General features: G+C 36.1%; 1 protein-coding gene across 1 annotated transcript; it reads left to right on the top strand.

Annotated features, from left to right (window-relative positions):
- Window positions 1-12,570: 12,570 nt before the first annotated feature.
- On the top strand, window positions 12,571-18,380 carry LOC107738345 (adenosine receptor A2b-like). The gene is made up of 2 exons (XM_016550090.1): window positions 12,571-13,738; window positions 17,303-18,380. The coding sequence occupies exons 1-2, from the start codon at window positions 12,934-12,936 to the stop codon at window positions 17,629-17,631; spliced, it is 1,134 nt and encodes a 377-aa protein (XP_016405576.1). The 5' UTR covers window positions 12,571-12,933; the 3' UTR covers window positions 17,632-18,380.
- Window positions 18,381-19,139: the final 759 nt, after the last annotated feature.

Genomic DNA, 19,139 nt, shown 5'->3' with positions numbered 1-19,139 from the left:
CGGCATCATCACCCGGAAGCTCGAAGGCACTACTGTATTTGACCTTTGTTCCTTTTCACACAAAATATGATTATATGGGCAGATTATCAATTAATAAAGACTTACTTGCACAATACTTTGTTGTTATGCACCATTTCCAAAGTGAATAACTTGTAAACAAATACATTTTGACGTCTGCGTCACATAATTAGCCCCAATATGTATTGCTTTTTCCTAATGTAGTGAACTGACACAGTATTGTACCAGGGTTGCAGCCCAGTAAAACATAAGTCCAGTAAAACATGAGTCACAACATTCCACAATGGAGCTCTAGATGCTAGTTGCTTCAGCAAATGTGTTTTTTCTTCTTCTCACATTTGCTTTTGTTATCACTATCTGTCAAGTTTAGTGTAGAGTTAAGTGTAGGTGGTGCGTTAATTACAAACGCAAGCGCATTAGAGCATCAACCTTTTAGCGCCACTCAATGGGCGTTTCATTTCTGAATCAGAACTGCCGTAATACATTCATTAAACAACGTTTGTGTAATGGACATGAAAGATAGCCTACCACAAATTGTGCAGCTTCTTGAGGAGACTTATTCTAATTGGATGTATGATTTTCACCCAGCGGATGATGAAACAGGCTAAAAGGTCCCATAAACTTACATTAAATGAAGAAGCCATGCCATGCCTCAGGGATGAGGTCATTGGGCCAGTAAGCAACCACCTAGCAGCCATCCAAAAGAGCACCCTAGCAACCACCTAGAAAGATGTTTATTACTGCCTAGCAACTCCCTGGCCACAACAAACTGCCATCTTGAGCAGGCAGAGCTTATATTTATTTCAGAAAATGTAAATTATTTCTCTGCCATCAAAATACAATACATACTGTAGATAAAGATGAAAAGCATTTCCTTAGCCAATCACTCTGTCCCCCGTTTCTCCTGCGACTGCTGATTACACACGATTGCATGCTTTGTTTGCACTTTCAGTAATATTGTTGTGTGCCATTGAGACACTCATTAATTTTTAATTAACATTGATCTCAACAAAACAGAATGGCAAGAACAACAACCATGCTAGTTATTCCCAGAGACAATCTATTAATGAGATGCAAATGAGCTGTTATTATCTGATTAGTGACAGAATCATTTCAACAAATAAGCATACTAGTATGGCAGCTTGAATTTGTTTGTCCAAATTTTAAATTTTAATGTTGAGTGATTAGTTTTATTAGTGCTGAGGAAAACAAGTTTGTGACATTAAGCAATTAGGCAAATTGTTCTTCGTAAACCGTTAGCTTGTTCAAGTCTCCCAGCGACTGAACAAGAGCAGAGCTTGTGGAAAATAACCAGAGATTAGATCTACCGTCTCTAAAATCTGTTTTACAGTGAGCTAGAGGAGACACAGTGATTCCTCACAGCCAGAAGCAGCTAACAGAGCCTCATTATAGATCCCCACAGCACGTTTGGATTCAGAGATTAGAGGATGTGGCTGCACCCATTACAGGATTGTTCTTTTAATGTTTCTTTGGAACGTTTTACTGCCTCACATTTCAGGCTTTAAATAGAGAAAAAGCTCCTGGCTATGATATCTGGCATGGCAGGAGTGGAAGCAGGTGTGCGTGTGTGTGTGCGTGTATGTTGGTCTGATTAAATGATTAGATGGATTGTGTCCAGTATACTTGCACTAAATGCCAGTGATTTTCACAATTACATTACTGCAAATGTGATGAAAACACAGAGATACAGTATTAGGTTCCAATCTCAGGGAATTACATGGTCAATCTGCCATTTACAATATTTTTTCAGCCCCTGAAAGCACAAAATAGCTCCATTGAGCAAACTGGATGATGATTGAAATGGCAACATAATATTCACCTTATTTTGCAATGCAGAAGTAAGCTATTTTCTGTCAATGTGCAAGATTTCCGATTCATTAGCCGTTCAAATAACTGGAAGAATACCAAATGAACGGTAAAACTATTGCGTTACAAACCAATGTGTTTATGAATATGCTAATAAATCAAAATAATATAATAACAAATTCCAGTTTGCAACATCAAGCAGCATAACAGACTGTACAGCTAAGTTAACCTCAAGTTACAAATGGCCACACCTAAAAGTTAAAAGTAAGGTGGTGTATTAAATTTTTGAAAGTTATGTTTTGTTTTGTTTAAGGCAAGCGTTACTATTGTTAATTCTAAGCCCAATGTATAAAACATGGTGCATAACTTATCCAGCATCATTTGTGTCATAAAACAAGCTGAAAAATAATTTAGAATTACACTGAAGGACAAGCCATATCTAGGGGCCTGTGTATCATAGAGACCTGAAGATAGGCTCTTTTGAAATTTAAAATCAAAATCAAGTTATTATTAAAAGAGTTATGTAGTGGAGGGCACATTTGCATACATGTACTAGAGGGTCCATTAATAACCTGAACTTCCAGCTCACTGGTCAAATCCTTCATCTTCACCGTTGGACTGAACTCTTCCTTCTGCTTCATTGATCAGACAAACATTGGTAGGCATCACATCAGTTATACTGCTGCTCCATGTGCACAAATAGAGCATTTAAAATGGCTAAAGGCGCTGTAAGCTATCGGTCTTTCAGATATCACTGAAATAGGTTTATGGAGAAAAGAAGCCTCTGTGATAGCCTTAGGCACAAATAAGTCATAGAAAATGGACTTGTCTTTGGTTGGTGGGGTTTTGGATGGAGGTCATGTGGTTGAAGTCAGCAAAACAGCTGAACTTAATATGCGAAGACAAGCAGTTAGTCATTTGTAGGTTGATTCCCAAGTTTGAAAAAAATGTAAAAAGAAAATATAATACTAGGTAAGAAATTTGTTGAATTCAGTTATCTTTGGAAGGAGCATTAAAAATCACATACTGTCTGAGTAGTTGCTTCTTTTGAATAAGTAATAACTTGCAACCATTAAAAACCATGTTCTATATAGTATTAATGTCTGTAGTATTAATGTAATTCAGATGTTCTACATTCACTGTGTCATTATTACGTGACCAACCAGCGTCAGTTGTGTCACTTCACTGCCATTCACAAGTCCTCTCCCATGGCCTCATGGGATAGTAAAGTGTGCATCGTATGCAGAATCTCACCAGAAGACAGTCAGTAGTAGAAAGTAGTAAGAACTTTTTGCCTACTCTTTTATGAGTACTGTGAATTCAGATATACTACTTTTCTCACATACTGTTTTTTTTTTAAGTATGCGATTTTGCATGCAGCCATGACCTTATTTTTGGGATAACAACCTCTGTGCTTCTGCCAGTGGAAAACAGTCAACTTGGATCACATGTGCCTTAATAACCAATCACATTTTTGTGACAGTCAAACACTGTTTGCAGATACCATAGGAATTAATGAGAAGTGCTGTAAACTGAATCCTACCTGTAGCAAAATTCTCTGTGTGCCTTATTTTTTCAGCATAAACTCAATCCAAAACTAATGTTTAATGGCAACAATGTTGAAGATCAGCTGATAGGCTGTCGATGACAAGCTGTCCCCCACAAAAGCATTTTTTTCCGCGTAGTGAAGCCTCTCCTCCATTGCCATCCATTAAAAAACAGCCTCTGGTCTGCTTCCCTGTGCACTGCAGCACTAGGCTTGTTTTGCTAACTTTGTTTAGATGCTTGCCTTAAAGCGGTTTTGGTGGAGTGGCCGACAGGCTTGTAACAGATTAGACAAAAGCCTAAGGTGACGATCCATGTGCATAGAGTTTAATAGAAGATCAGCAAGCAATTCAATAAGTAAATCCACAAAGAGTAAAACAAAAAGTAGGCAAGGTCAAATGCCACAGAACATCTGAAAGAGCAAATGAACGCAGGCACAAATCAAAAGTCATCACACCAGGCATTTCAAAGTAGTGATAAGTGCTTTCGAAACACTGCTTCAGGTAGCTTTGAAACCTTTGGGAATCATTTGCTTTGAACCAGTGATTTGTTCACCTTCATGCACGTATTGCACCAAATCATAGCTGTTTCGAAATTTTTGACAACTCCAATGGTCCGCCAGGGGACAATCTCTGTGAACCCATCTCAGTTTTTACCTGATCAGTTTTCTAAATTTGTTTGCTATTCAATTAAAAAGTGCTCTTAAATTTTTTTAATAGAATGAATGCTCCTTTTCTTAATGGACACTATTTTTACAGCACTTTCCGTTCCTATTCATCATAAAATAATTGTGTACAAAACATTTTTATTTAATCTGAAAACTACAATTTCATAACCAAACACATTAAAACAAAGAACCTTCCAGTGATCAGTTCTTAAAATAATAATTTTTAATTAGTGTGACGTACATTTTAAAAACCTAAGAAACTTTTCTCGGCTATAAAGAACCTTTGAACAATGGAAAGATTCAATGGATGTCAAAATGTTCCTAATGAAACCATAGATGCCAATAAAGAACCTTTATTTTTAGGAGCGCAGAAAGTTTAATGTTTCAAAACCCATCATTAAATCCAAAATGGAACCCATGAGTTCTATAAACAACTATAAAGTCAAGGGTTCCTCCAATAACCTGATCAGAAAGAAAGACTTTGATGCACTTAAGTATATTTTTTGTATACTCAAGGAGCTTCAATATATATTTTAAGGCACCTTCAGAAGGAGGTTCTCCAGAAGGTTCTGCCAGTGTGAGGAACCCCAAGTGATGTTCTGTCATATCTGTCCGATTAGATGGTTAACACCCAGCCGTGTCTGTGCGTATGTGTGCACCGTCGGGTCTCATTCAGTGTCTCGTCATCAGGGGATGTGGATGCACAAATCACACGTCAGCACACAGGCCAATGTGTGTTACAGAAATGTTTACTCTCAATTATCATAGCAATAACATGCACTATCAGCCTGGAAAATAATGCTCTGCTCTTCATTTCCTGCCCTATCTCTCTCATTCAGTCCCTCGGCCGGGGCATAATTACTCATTCTTGTCTACACTGGTGGTAGAGCCAATGAAGGATTGCCATATTCTAGAATTGTCTCAAAGGAAAATTTGCAAATTATTCTGCCGCATCCACAGTAGCCCTGCCAGTGGCATAACATGATAGCGCTATTTAATTTACCCACTGGGGTGAAGACAAGCAGAATAAATCAAAGCGAGGAGTGTCATAATCTGTTATCTTTGTGATGATCTTCAAGTCTGGGTGAAACATTCTTGATCATCCTAAATCTATTCTGTCTATTCGGTTTGCATCTTTTTTTATGCTCACCCACCACTGGAGCACTGCCACGTCTCATGGAACTATCAAACTCTGAATATCTGATAATAGTAATGGCTGCAGGTTTGTGGCTTCCTATCTGATTCTCCCATTCAGTACTTGATGAGATTTTGTGATGATTTTCGTTTGAACAAATGGAAAACAATCAAAGGAACTTTGAAATTGAATGCATGGGAAGTTACTGGCACAACTATCTCGTACTTTTGGAAAAGTTTACATGACGCATAATTAACACTTTACATACTTTTTAGATTATTTCTACTCTTTCTTGTGGAAAGGAGGTGGCAGAACACAAAAGAAGATATTCTGAAGAATGTTTCTGTATGTACAATAAAAAGTCAGTGGGGTCCAAAACAACACCGGGCCTCACTGACTTTAAAACATCACTGGCAGTAAAAACATAGACACATTTTAAGGGTAACAGATGACAGAATTTTTATTTGTGGGTGAACTATCCCTTTACCCCTATAAAGCCTGATATATGAAATAATTTTTTAAAAATTATTTAATTTAGTTTTTTAAATAGAATAGTTTACTGAACCATTAGACAAAACTCTAAAAAACAACCATGCATATGTTCTTTATTTTTATTTCTTTATTTTTTCCTCATACATCAGGCTTTTATGGAAGTATGATACAGGAAAATGTGGTATGGAACCCGGTTTATGACACACACACACACACAAACACACACACACACACACACACACACACACACACACACACACTGCTATTTTTATTTCACAATTATATAATGTTTTTCCTCACAAATTCAGTGTTTATATTTCACAATTTGGGCTTTGTTTTTTTACTCTGAGCAAAAAAAGTCAAAATTGTAAAATAAACTCAGAATGATTAGAAATAAACTCAAACTCAGAATATTTAGTTTTTTTGTTTTTGTTTATTTGTTTGTTTTTTAAAATAAGAAAGGTAATTCAGACTTTTCTTCTTAGAATCACAAGTTTATATTATTCCAATTCTGTGTTTATATCTCACAATTTCTATGTTTATAAGTCACAATTATATAGTTTATATCAATTCTCAGTTTATATCTTGCAGTATTTACTTTTTTTAGAACTGAGAAAAAAATGTCTGAATTGTGAGATAAAAGTCACAATTATTTTTTTATGCAAATCAATGAGATCTATAATATATAACAGACTACTTACATAAAATGAATCTCAGTTGTTGTCCCTCTATATCATAGTGCGGTGCAATATAGTGATGATTTAGAGATAATATAAACACAACTAAATTCAGTCCAGCAAGTGTTCATCTTGAAATATAACTAAAAATTAAAAATGTGTTTACTTTCTGATCATTTAAATCAGTAAAGATTTCAGAGCAAAAAGATACCACAATCTGAAGGGGAATGTTTACAATTATACTAAGAGGCTTTTTACAGGCTCCTGGTATAAACTTTCAAACGGATGACAGAAGGCATGAAGTAAATTTTATACAACAGGTTTTCAGCAAAGTTTGATCATAGTTTAGAGGCCTTAGGAATTAGCATATCAAATACAATGCAGCAGGCTTTAGAAGTCGACTGCTTCTTTCCATCTTGCTTTACTTAAAATGAATCATAATTTGATTAATCAAGTTTAATGCAGAGGGCCCGCAGACTTTCTGTCAAAAGTCTAACATTTTCTTGTAAATTACCTATTTAAAAATTCTTTTTGCTTCCAGAATGATCTAGTTCGCCCTGATGCATTGCCAGTGGACAGCTTCCTTTTGTTTCTGGAAAGGTTAAGACATTGGAAGTCTGCCTAACTGACCTTCTTCAGCCACCACACAGGATCTTTCTGCAGTGTTTTCAGAATCGGTTTATGGAACAAGAGTGAAAAGCAAAGGTTAGGGGTTCAAATCGATGCTTCTAAGCTGACAAACAAGAGTGAGAGCGTGTTTGATGAAAGTCAATAGCCTTGACTGTTTCTGCAGACGCTGTAGACAAGCTGTGGTTACACAACACTTAAGTGTTTTTTTTACTCTCTGAGAAAAATATATTCTTTTATTTTTATGATTTTAGAGGTGGAAGTAGTCAAGAGGTTGAGACTCAGGGCATATTCAACTACTTAAAATGCCTTGAGTTTTACTGTAGCTAAATTCCATTGTGAATAAGCTGAAGTTTTATTATTTCTCTATTTGTAAATATTCATAGTTGTGGTACACTCCACCTCCTCTTACATTTGCTGCCTTTCTGCTCTTTTCAGGTAAAAACTTCTACTCTTTCTTATCTCTTCATTTGCATTTGAGTACTTTGGGACATAACCACCTACTGCTACAGCATTATTATACAAGATATAATATACATATATTATACAAGAGATACTGACATTATAAAGATTATGTAACAGAAAATGACACCAATTTATCATATACTATCACTTAAAGTGGCTTCTGAGGCTTATCAGAAATGTAGTTTAAAAATATCCAGTAGGTCACAGGTGTCTATTTGCAGAGAGCTGGAAACGGGGGAGCAGCTGGGATCAGATCATTCTGAAACACGCTATTTAAAGGATCTGTCTTAACCACAGCGCAGACACAAACGGCATCACTAATATGAGCACATATATCCGTACAAATTCACTCACAAACATGCATGGTTTAATGGATGTAGATTTTTTGGTTTTGTAAATGAAATAGAATATATTGTTCTTTCACAAGCTGTACTGACCAAACACTTTACATTTTTTCCGTCAGTTTTTTTCGCTTGCATATTAACAAATAGACTGGTCTAATATAAAGCAGTGGCTATTTATATTGAGTGCAAATAGAAACTATAGATAGAAACTGTCTGCACCATGTATAAATAGGACCACACTAACGGCAAATCATTGTAGATGCTATTCACATAAAGTCTAAATATAAGTAATATGCTATTGTAACACTGCAAAAAATGATTGGAACTTTAACAGTAAAAACCTGTTAATGCTATGAAAAACTGTAATAGATCTAATGGCACATTTCATGCAATTTTACAGTAAAATGTAAATTGTGTTTTGGAAGAGGAAAGAACAAGCCACCTTATAATTTACAGTAAAAAAATAAATAAATAATAATAAAAAAAACATAAATTGACATTTCCAGAATCCTCTATGTGACAGCTCACATTTGATGGTTTTTCATTTAAATAACTATGTTTCTTCTTAGTTTCTTTTCAGCTATGTTGTTAAATTAATGTTTACTGCATTATATTAGTGTCATTTCAAATTTCATCCTTTCAAGGGAACTTCGAACTGCGTCCTCTAGGTTTCCCCATAGCGACCCCTAGAGGACGCAGTGTCTCGTTCCCTACTCAGGGAACCATGGTTACATAAGTAACCTGAGACGTTCCCTTTCAAGGGAACTTCAAACTGCGTCCTCTAGGTTTCCCCATAGCGACCCCTAGAGGACGCAGTGTCTCGTTCCCTACTCAGGGAACCATGGTTACATAAGTAACCTGAGACGTTTTTGCCTATATTATATTTTATATTTCAGTGAACATTTATTTTATTTCTTGTAACAAAAAAAAAGTTTTTTATGGTTTTAGCTCTGATATTTTACTTTGAAATAATTTTCACTAAGAAACTGCTGTTAAATTTGACAAATAATTACAAAGAAAAAAGGACCCATAACACATTGCAATTTTTGTAACTTGAAAGACAAGAGAAAGACAAGATTTTTCTAAGTAGAAAGACTGAAATATTATTTTCTTGTAAAACATACTCCAATCATTTTTCCTTTAAAGGGGTCATATGATGCGATTTCAAGTTTTCCTTTCTCTTTGGAGTGCTACAAGCTCTTGGTGCATAAAGAAGATCTGTAAAGTTGCAAAGACTAAAGTCTCAAATTCAAAGAGATATTCTTTATAAAAGTTAAGAGTCAACCACATTTGGGCTAGCATAATGCCGCCCAAATGTGCACGCAAAGAAAGAAGGCGTCAAAGGAGGGGGCTTTGTTGAAAACGACGTGTTTGAGAGAGGCGGGGCATAGAGGACCTACAATAATGTACAGTATTTGAAAAATAATGTGTTTTTTGAACATTAAAGCATGTCAACATATTCTGTTACACCAAATACACAAAATATTGATCTTTAAAATAGCATCATATGACCCCTTTAATTACAATTTAGATTTTTGGTTTTTACAGTGATAACCCTGCTACACTGTTGCTATGCAGTTCAAAATGCCATGTGATATTCAAAAATAAAAATATAATTTAAACACAAATAGTTCAAGGAACTGGCATTGATACAGTTTAGTGTGGGTTATTGCCCTGCTTTAACTTGAACTGTTATTTTACATCAAATGAGTATATTTATAACTCAGCATGACTAATGGTTTAAGCGATTAATTTATGAAAAGATTAGCTATTAAGAATCTTCATCATAAACTGGCCTAATCTGCAAGTAGGCCAAAACCGGAATGTGTTTAAAGTTAAAGTGAGACATCGAACCGTCACACTGATCAAGAAATGAATGTCGTTAAAGCTTTATTTTCCCTCGAATCAACAATAGAATGTCGGATGAGCAAACGTCTGAGGTGACGTACATGAGTCTATACATACACGGCACGACTTTAATCTTGAATCAAATTCCATTTTCACTTCCCACTCAGCTTCAATCAAAGCTTCATACTCACTCATGTCAGTTGTCATTTGTTGGTAATAACTTCTGCAGTCATGCTGCAAATGAAAAGGTATTGTGATGTTATTAAAAAGAATAAAAACAAGATTTTGAACTAACACATTCCTCTACTAAATCAAGAGTCTTTTTTCTCAATCAAAAGATGATTGAAATGTTCACAAGTGCCTCTTGCACATGTTTGGGTTGTGGGCCTAATTAGACATATTGAATGATTCTTGATTTACACGCAAGGCTTCCTGACAATCTAAACCCCAAAACAGCCCAACATGCCTATCTACAGGGTAAAAGATGCATTTTAATGTTTCGGCTCTGAATTAACACATCAGGTCAATGGGGAGTTGGACTATGAGAGAAATATCTCAGCAGGCTGAAACAAAACACCTAATATAATCTTGCTGCTGTCATTCGCTGCATGATTGTATCATGATTCAATAGAAAGTAATTGACATTAGCAGCACGTTTTGGATACTTGTGTTTTTGACAGTGACTGTATTTACAGCAGAACATCTAGCTGCAGCACAACTAAACTTTAGCACCTAAATAACCCTTAATTACTTCTCTAATAGGGATAGCTGTCAGGGAATCAGCCAGCTAAATGCTTTGCTGTCATGTCACATAGTAATTCTGCTCATCAGTGTAAAAACAACTGGAAACTGTTTATTATCTATGCATTTGTCCATGTTGAACATGTTTGCATAGAGTGTGTTCTCCACTACATATAATGACATTCACTGTGGTTCACCCCTGCAATTAATTTAGCCCAAACTTTATAGACTTCATTCAAACTTTTGTATCTAATTTCAACTTTAAAGGGATAGTTTTCCCCAAAAATTTTAGTTCTGTCATTATTTACTCACCCTGAAGTTGTTCCAAACCTGTATGAGTTTCGCTCTTCTGCTGAACACAAAAGAAGATATTTTGAAGATAGTTGGTATCCAAACAGTTGCTGGTAGACACTGACTTCTGTAGTATGGAAAAAAAATACTATGAAAGTCAATGGCTAACAACTGTTTGGTTACCAAGATTTTTCAAATATCTTTTGTGTTCAACAGAACAAAGAAACTCATACAGGTTTGGAGCCATTTTGGAACAAGGGTAAGTAAATGATGATAGAATTTTCTTTTTTTTTTTAGGTGAACTATACCTTTAAGTGTTTGTTTGCTTTAAGAAAACTAAAAATGAAAGTTTGAAAATGTCCCTTTGACTTAAATAACAGAACGTTAAAAATGTAATCAACATGAGTGCTGAATAATTGTAGTCCCATGTAGAGCCTATCATTTTTCTTCTCAGTATGCCCAATCTGTCTACTCAATCAAAATAATGTAAATGGGTTAATTAAAATAGTATTCTGAGCAAAATTCAGTTAATGCTTTTTATACAATGTGCAATATGTTCTGCACACTGCAGTCGTTCCTTATAAGACCACTTGGCATTATAAAGACATCATTAAATAGTTTTTGGATTAAGAAAGGTTTTGTAGTTTAATGAACCATGATGTATGAAATAATACTCAGAAAAATCATTTTTTTAAATAAATAAATGGATAAATAAAAATGTGACACATCAGGCTCTTATATGGCCCATATAGTATGATATAGTGAAAACATGGATCACATACTTAAGGATAATTTTTTTTTAAAATAAATGCCTCAATTTTATTCAGAAGCTGAAGGAACTGAGCAAAAAATATGTTATTTGGTGCAGCTGCTGATATTTATATGGCCAAAAAGTAAGATGAAATTATGATGCAATGTAAATCAAAGAGATCTTTATAAAACAGACTACTCTGTTCCTCAAAAGCCTGATGCTGAGCCTCATACTTTAAAGGCAGAGTAAGTGATTTCTGGTAGCCAATGTTGATATTTGAAATCACCAAAACAAACACGCCCCTACCCCAAAAGGGTCTTGCCCCTATTTTGATAGCTCCGCCCCACACATACGTACGCAACCCAGGCAACGATTAGTTCTGTGAAACAAAGCAAAACCAATGTTACACCGTGTCTACGGACGTGAGCGGCGCGGCGCAACAAATCCCGACAGAAAACTGCTGCCGGGTTCTATTTATGACGTGCTGACACACATTTCAAATGGTTTTCAACGGTCGTTTGATCGCGTCCAGTGTAGGCAGACTTTAGCTGTTGTAGACACGGTGTTACTCACCTATTGAGAAGAAACAAAGCAACCTCGGCGTCCGATCGCAGGCCTCCGCTCCTTGAGTTCTCTCCAGCGCTGGAAAGCTGATCCGATATTTACACGGGTCCTACTTCTTGCCTTATCGTTCCGCAGACGTTTTCCTCTTTTGTTTTTTATCCGCCATCTCTATCTTTCTGTCGCTCGGCTCGGCTAATGTCCGTCCCATGCACTGAACGCGCTCTCCTCCACATCACGAGTAGACACGCCCCTTATTGCTGATTGGCTACAAGTTTGTTTTGCTATTCGGCCCGAATCAGTTTTCTAAAGCGTTTTTGAAAAATCACTTACTCTGCCTTTAACATAACGTTTCTAAAAAAATATTTATGGCAAGTAAACCTAAGTTACTTCAGTAAGAGTTTGTTTTGAAATATTACTAACAATTATGTCTACTTTATAAAAATCATTCTTTTTTTTTTTTTATTTAAGTTTTGATCTTGATCATTTTAAGGCCTTTCCTATATAGAGTTAAGTTATACTCAAAACTATTTAAGTTTTTACGGCATCTACTGTGTGACCATCACCTTTCGTCACTGTAAAGCTACATTTTGTTGTGACTTCTACAACGCAACACATGATTCCAAATAACTCAAGAGAAATATTCCATTACTCAAATATTCAAAATAAAACAAGTAGGTTTATTAGCGCCATTCCCCTACGTGTCCTCCAAAAGCATGGCTGGGCTGTTCAAAAACGGGCCACCTGTAACGATGTGACAATTAAGGCCATTCAACAGGGCGGTATCACGTGACTGATCTTGATTTGCCACAGGTGTTCATCTTTCCTGGAGCGTCGGCCATGTAGATTCTGTTTGCATACAGTTGACCGTTGTCAAAACTACTTGTAACGTTTGAAAAATAAGGATTTTTCAAATAGCCATGGGTCACTGATGGAAATGCGCCATGATGTCCGGCATAAACAACCTTTCCGTTCCGTCAACAGATGTGGACTTGAATGTCACGGATCTACAGAGGACACTGGAGGCTCACCGCACCATTAAAATCGGGATTATATCGGTTTTGGGAGTGATGATAACGTTGGGAAACATTGCTGTGGTGATGGTCATAGCTTCAGCGGTATCGGGGTGGTCGAGAAACTCCCGGTACTTTCTTTTATCGTTAACGGGAGCGGACTCGGCGTTTGGGCTGCTTATCATGCCGCTCAATTTGTGCGTGAGTTTCATGAAAGAATATAGCGGGGGCCCGGACCCCTTCTGTCACGTCGTGGCATTTTTCAACGCGACTATTTATTCCACCTGCATGTACACCCTTGCAACCATAAGCCTGGAACGATACATCGCAGTGTTTTACCCTCTGAAGTACTCCACCGTGCTGACCAGGAGAAGAGCGCTGCTTCTGATCGCGTTCGCGTGGGTTTTCCCTCCCGTTCTCCTCGTTCCCATCTCGTTCCCGGAGGGCATCATTGAAGTGCAGTTCTCCAGAGCCTCGCTCGTGTGCAACCCGCTGTACTCCAGCAATGTGTCTTACTCTCTGTCTCTGACGTGCTTCATCTTCTTCCCGTGCTCGGCCATCATGACCTTCTGTAACCTCAGACTGTGGATAGCCGCGAAGAGACAGAGGTTGAAGCTGAGAAGGCACAGCTGGGGTGGAGGATACAGGCCTAAAGTCGCCTTGCGCGTTTTAGTGCCAGTCATGACCGTTTACTACACCTGCTGGACGCCCTGCATGGTCATCATGCTGTACAATGGTGAGATCATGATTAATAGCCTGTCATTTATATTCATCCTGGTGTTGTTCTAAACCCATTTGCTGAAACATTTAAATATAAATATAGTTTCGAAAATGCACTCAAACTTTTTTTTTTTTTAAGAATTCTCTTCTGCTCACTGAGCCTGCATTTATTTGATCCAAAATACAGCAAAAGCAGTAATATTGTGAAATATTTTTACTATTTAAAATAACTGCTTTCTATTTGAATAGATATTAAAATGTAATTTATTCCTGTGATTTCAAAGCTGAATTTGTAGCATCATTACTCCAGTCTTCGGTGTCACATGATCCTTCAGAAGTCATTCTAATATGCTGATTTGCTGTGTAAGAAACATTTGTTATTTTATTATTCTTATTATCAATATTTAAAACAGTTGAGTAAATTTTTTCAGGATTCTTTGATGAATAGAAAGATCCAAAGATCAGCATTTATCCCAAATAAAAAGTAGCATTATACACTATACCATTTAAAAGATTGGAGTCAGTGTAATTTTATTATTTTTGAGGAAGTAAATGATAGCAATTGATACTTTTATTTAGCAAGGATGCTTTAAATTGATCAAAAGTGATGATTTAGACATTTATAATATTACAAAAGATTTCTATTTCAGATATATGCTGTTTTTCTGAACTTTCTATTCGTAAAAGAAACCTGGAAAAATGATTCTCCGCTGTTTTCAACAATTAATAATAATAATAATAAATGTTTTTTGAGCAGCAAATCAGAATACTAGAATGATTTAGGAAGGATTATGTGACACTGAAGGCTGGAGTAATGATGTTAAAATGATGCTATTTCAGCTTTGAAATCACAGAACTAAATTATTTTTTTAAATGTTCAAATAGAAAAAGTAAAAATATTTCAAAATTGTACTGTTTTTGCTGCACTTTGGATCAAATAAATGCAGGCTTGGCGAGCAGAAGAGACTTCTTAAAAAAAAAAAAAATAAATAAATAAAAAAAAAAATTAAAAATCTTACCGTTCAAAAACTGACTGGTAGTGTATATATTTTTAAGAAGTCAAGAAATTTCTACATTTAGCTATTTCTTGCTCCTGAAATACATTTAAAATGTATTTTGGTATATGAAGGTTGAAAATGAATATTTTCAATTTAAAAAATATATTAAGCAAAACATATGTGAAATAAATTGTGGACCGTTTATGGAAAATGCAGTGTTGAGGAGCTTGAAAAATAAATAAATGTGCAAATAAATAAATGATTGCCATTATTTTAAACTTTTGACAGCCCTAGTATTTTGCATTGGTGTATTTGGTATTGTGGTATCTAGTTGCTCTGGTAATACTTTAGGTCCCAAACTTTACAGCTTAACTAAAAAGGACTGGAGGAATATATTTTTATTAATCCTTTTATTTGGTTAATACAAATGCAACTGTTCATAATAGTTAATGTTAGCTGAGGTCCATTTAAATATTAATACAGTAGGTACCGATCCATTTTAATAACATATTAGTATAAAATTAAAAGTATTCTTCATTGTTAGTTCATAATAACTAATGTTAACATGTGCAACCTTATTGTAAAGTGTTACCATTGCTTTTTTCATGTGCAATTTCACTGAAAAGCATAGCTTTCACAAGTGCATGTCTATACATCTACATGTATGGCAGCAGTCTGTGGTTATGGCACCTAGGCCTATATGGCTGGAGAGAGGGAAATATAATATGTTGTTAACTTTCTTACAACCAATAAGGGAAGGACTCCGAGTGCAGTGACCTCAGATAGCTTACTGCAACTGCTGTTTTCAGCAAACATGAAGAGATAATCACAGCGGTTTAGGGGAGCTGAAATGAAAGACAAGACAAGGAGACTGAAGTCCTCCTACATAGCATTTAAATTGCCCACTTTTATGGCACTTGTTTGTCCTTTTTGGAGCTTGACAGTCCTTGTTTACTGTCTACTTTGGTTGTGTGGAAAAGAGCAGCTTGAGCATTTTGCTAAATAACTGCAGGAGTGTAAAACAAATACTCAGTAATTAGTGACATACTGTATGCAGAGATAATTTTACTGTTAAAACGAATGTAGCCAAAAACATACTCAAGTAAAAAAACGTGCAGGGTTGTTTCGGCTGGGAAGCATGCAATCTGTGATCGCGTGCATTTGTTGAAGCTCGCAAAAGCGTGCAATCTGTGATCGCGTGCATTTGTTGAAGCTCGCAAAAGCGTGCAATCGCTTTCTTATGCGTGCTGCTTTTTTTTAGGTTTCACTTTCAACACATACAATGTATGTTTCAAAGATTCGGGATAGAAGGAAGCATCAGTTACTGTAGAAGATTTGTCGCCTTGTGCCACTTCCCGTGTGGTCACCGCATAAACTGATTATAATGGGTTCTCTTGGTGTAGACACGGCTTTAGATACAGATTTAGGCTGGAAATATCCAGAATTAGATCAAACAAAAGGTGTCCATGGGAACGGAGCTAGTGAAACACACACGCCATGCATTGTAGCCTAAAACATGTTTAATATTTGCGACTGACACCAACGATTGTATAATTTTGTCAAATAGGCCTATTTTTTCTTGATTACAAGAAAAAAACTATATTGTTCTTGTTGTGATTTATTTCTTGTTTTTCATTTAATTCATAAGTTAACACTGCAAATTAAATAGTTTCCTTTTTTTCTGCAGTCGAAGAAAGTATAGCCTAAATTATGTCAGTGATTTCTCTCATTTAAAACCTTCCATATTAAATTGGACTGAAGTATTTAAAAATACTTCATTTCCTGATGCAGCCATCATCCTGGAACCTGTTACCTGAGATGGTCAAACGTTAAAATTCAGCAGCTGATTTTACAGTTTATTAACATTTGAATAATATTTATGGACAGATCATCTGCCATGTTCATACACATGACGGCTGTTGACTAGAGTTTTTGTTTGTTTGTTTTGTGAAATGTTGTAGTTTGAATGCCTTTTTAATAGAAATTTAACACCACCATAGTAAAAAAAAAAATTATAATAATGCATAATAATTTACCCAAAATAGCACTGAAATAACAGAAGTAACACAAAAGAAGATATTTTGAAGAATGTTGACTTTCTTCAAAATATCATCTTTTTTTTTTTTTTTTCTTGGCAGAAGTCACACAGACTAGAATTCACTGTAAGCTTGAGATATAATAATTTGATTACAAATTAATATAATATATTTATAATATTATATATAATATATTATATTTATTATATAAATAAATAATTTGAAAAAATGAAACGCATGCATGGATGAATTGTTCTCAATAAAATCAGTAAGACGCATTTATAAAATAGGTTGAATTTCCATTTAATGCCGACTTTAAGTGTAGTAACTAGTAATGAATTACAGTTACACCCCTGTAGGTTTGAAATGACTTGCGATTGAGTAAATAATGAAATTGTCCACTTTAACCCTAAAGTTAGTTATTTCATACATGGGCTGTCTGGATTAGATGCTGCTTTGTAAATGTCTTTTATTTAGTACCTATTACCATGATGCTAATATATTGAAGAAAGAATAAGTCCTAAAGCAGCTTTTCCTTGTTCACAGCGATTTCCGGCAGTGGTGTCCCCGAATGGATCGAGTTTATTGCTGTGTGGTTACCGACCTCCAATGGCTTCCTCAATTGTATCTTCTACTTCTGGATCAACCATAGCTTTAGAAGGAAATTCCATTTGGTTCTTCAGAGACTATGTCTAGGACTTTGTCCAGGTTCTGACAGTGATTCAAGCTGCGTCAACTCGGTGGAATCCTCTGTGGTTCCCGGATGGAACGGTAACAGCTCGCTCCATGAGCGCTTTTCTAGCGTGTCGTCCACCTGCGCTCTGCTGACGCTCATGCCACCTCAGACCAGCGTGCGTCAACCAGAGCCGGCTTGAGAATCCTTTTAGTCTTGTGATCTGATGAAGTTTTAAAGCTCTGGTGAAGTTGAGTCATCATGAGTGCTACTGACATGTCATTAACCTGCTCGGACGGAGGTTATTCCACTAAATGTCTTTTTAATCGCAAGTTAGCATTCAGAAACACTCCTATTGCCTTCATGCTCTTTTAGTTCAATGGCTATTTGTGCCTTTTTGCTTCTTGATGGCATCTTCTCATATTCACTCAGACCTGGTTTCTTGGCCTAATTGAAGTCTGAAATGGTTTTGCGTTGTTGATTGCCATTTCAGGTTAAACACACAAGAGCCTTTGAAGCCTTTGCACACATTTCCTTATCTATTCATAAACCCAATATCAAGCAGCTGCGGAAGTTTAACCTTTAAATCTCAGCTATGCAGTTTATGCAGAAGGGGAATTAATTAGCCAGGTACGTAATGTGAAGGTCAGATCAAATATGCCTTTTGTCTTTAACCTATTGTTTCATGACATTTCCATTGAGTCTCTAAAGCAAACATTAATTTTTATGTTCAGCTAAGTAGGCTTTTTGGTCACCGTCAGATGTAGAGGAACATTGTATCAAATTGTAAATAAAGCATATGGGAGGGCTACGACGGACTGGAGCAGATGTTGAATTGAAGTTGTCGCGCTCCGAGGGTGAAGCTTTGTGCATCTTTTTGGCTGTGTTGTAATAGCATAACTGTAAATCTGAAATTTTAAGCTTTAAGTTTTAGTTTAAGCACTTGTTACAGAATAATACATTTCAGTTGGGTGAAAAAACATGTCCAGTGGTGGAGGGTGCATATAAAGCAAGCACATAAAGAGCTGTTAATGACCTGGGAGTGTTATACAGCCGTACATTATGATTGATTACCAAACGTTTTTGATGTGTAAATAATTTAATTTTTATATATGGTTTATAAAAGTGTTTGTATGAAATGTTAAAACTTCAATTTGTTGTAAAAAAAATAAAGCGTCAAAGCCTATTTACTATTTAAAGCATCACTGTTTGTTTGATTCAGGACTTGCTGAAGTCATAAATCATGTTTTTAATTGGCTGGTAGCGGAGTGCTTGAGCTGTGTGAGATGGTAAGATGTTGTTGAGCTGTGGTAGCCGAGTAAATATACCTGTTCCTGTGTGAAAGCCTACACATGAGCAGTCAGACATGTAGCTTGACTTGAGGAGTGAGGTTCTCTTTGACGGAGCAGGACTCCATTCTGCTCTGCTCGCATATGCTTCTCGAAGATGACATTTATAGTGGTTCATTTTGACAATAAACCTCGATGGCGTTATACAGTATGTAAGGGATGCGCCCAAGTTTGCAGAAGATGTTCCTGCATCCCAAATAAAGAAACTATATGCTGCATTTTTGTAGGCAATTTACTTTATATCTTAGGGGGCACTGGTTTTTATGAGAGAGCTGGAGCTCATGCTGGGCAAATATGTAATAAATATAGCTTTCTGGAGTTTGTACACTGTAACCGATTTTTGTAATTTGAACAGTATTTT

This window comes from Sinocyclocheilus rhinocerous, unplaced genomic scaffold, assembly GCF_001515625.1.
Source record: "Sinocyclocheilus rhinocerous isolate Xijiao unplaced genomic scaffold, SAMN03320098_v1.1 scaffold1065, whole genome shotgun sequence".
NCBI classification, from domain to species: Eukaryota; Metazoa; Chordata; class Actinopteri; order Cypriniformes; family Cyprinidae; genus Sinocyclocheilus; species Sinocyclocheilus rhinocerous.
Note: the sequence above shows the minus strand (reverse complement) of the source record. Positions and strands in the feature narration are given on the sequence as shown.

What these genes read in the sequence shown, in the direction of transcription:
- LOC107738345 (XM_016550090.1), top strand. Translation starts at nt 12,934, where the DNA reads ATGATGTCCGGCATAAACAACCTTTCCGTTCCGTCAACAGATGTGGAC. An exon ending in GGTCATCATGCTGTACAATG is followed by an intron (nt 13,739 to 17,302) that starts GTGAGATCATGA and finishes CCTTGTTCACAG; the next exon opens with CGATTTCCGGCAGTGGTGTC.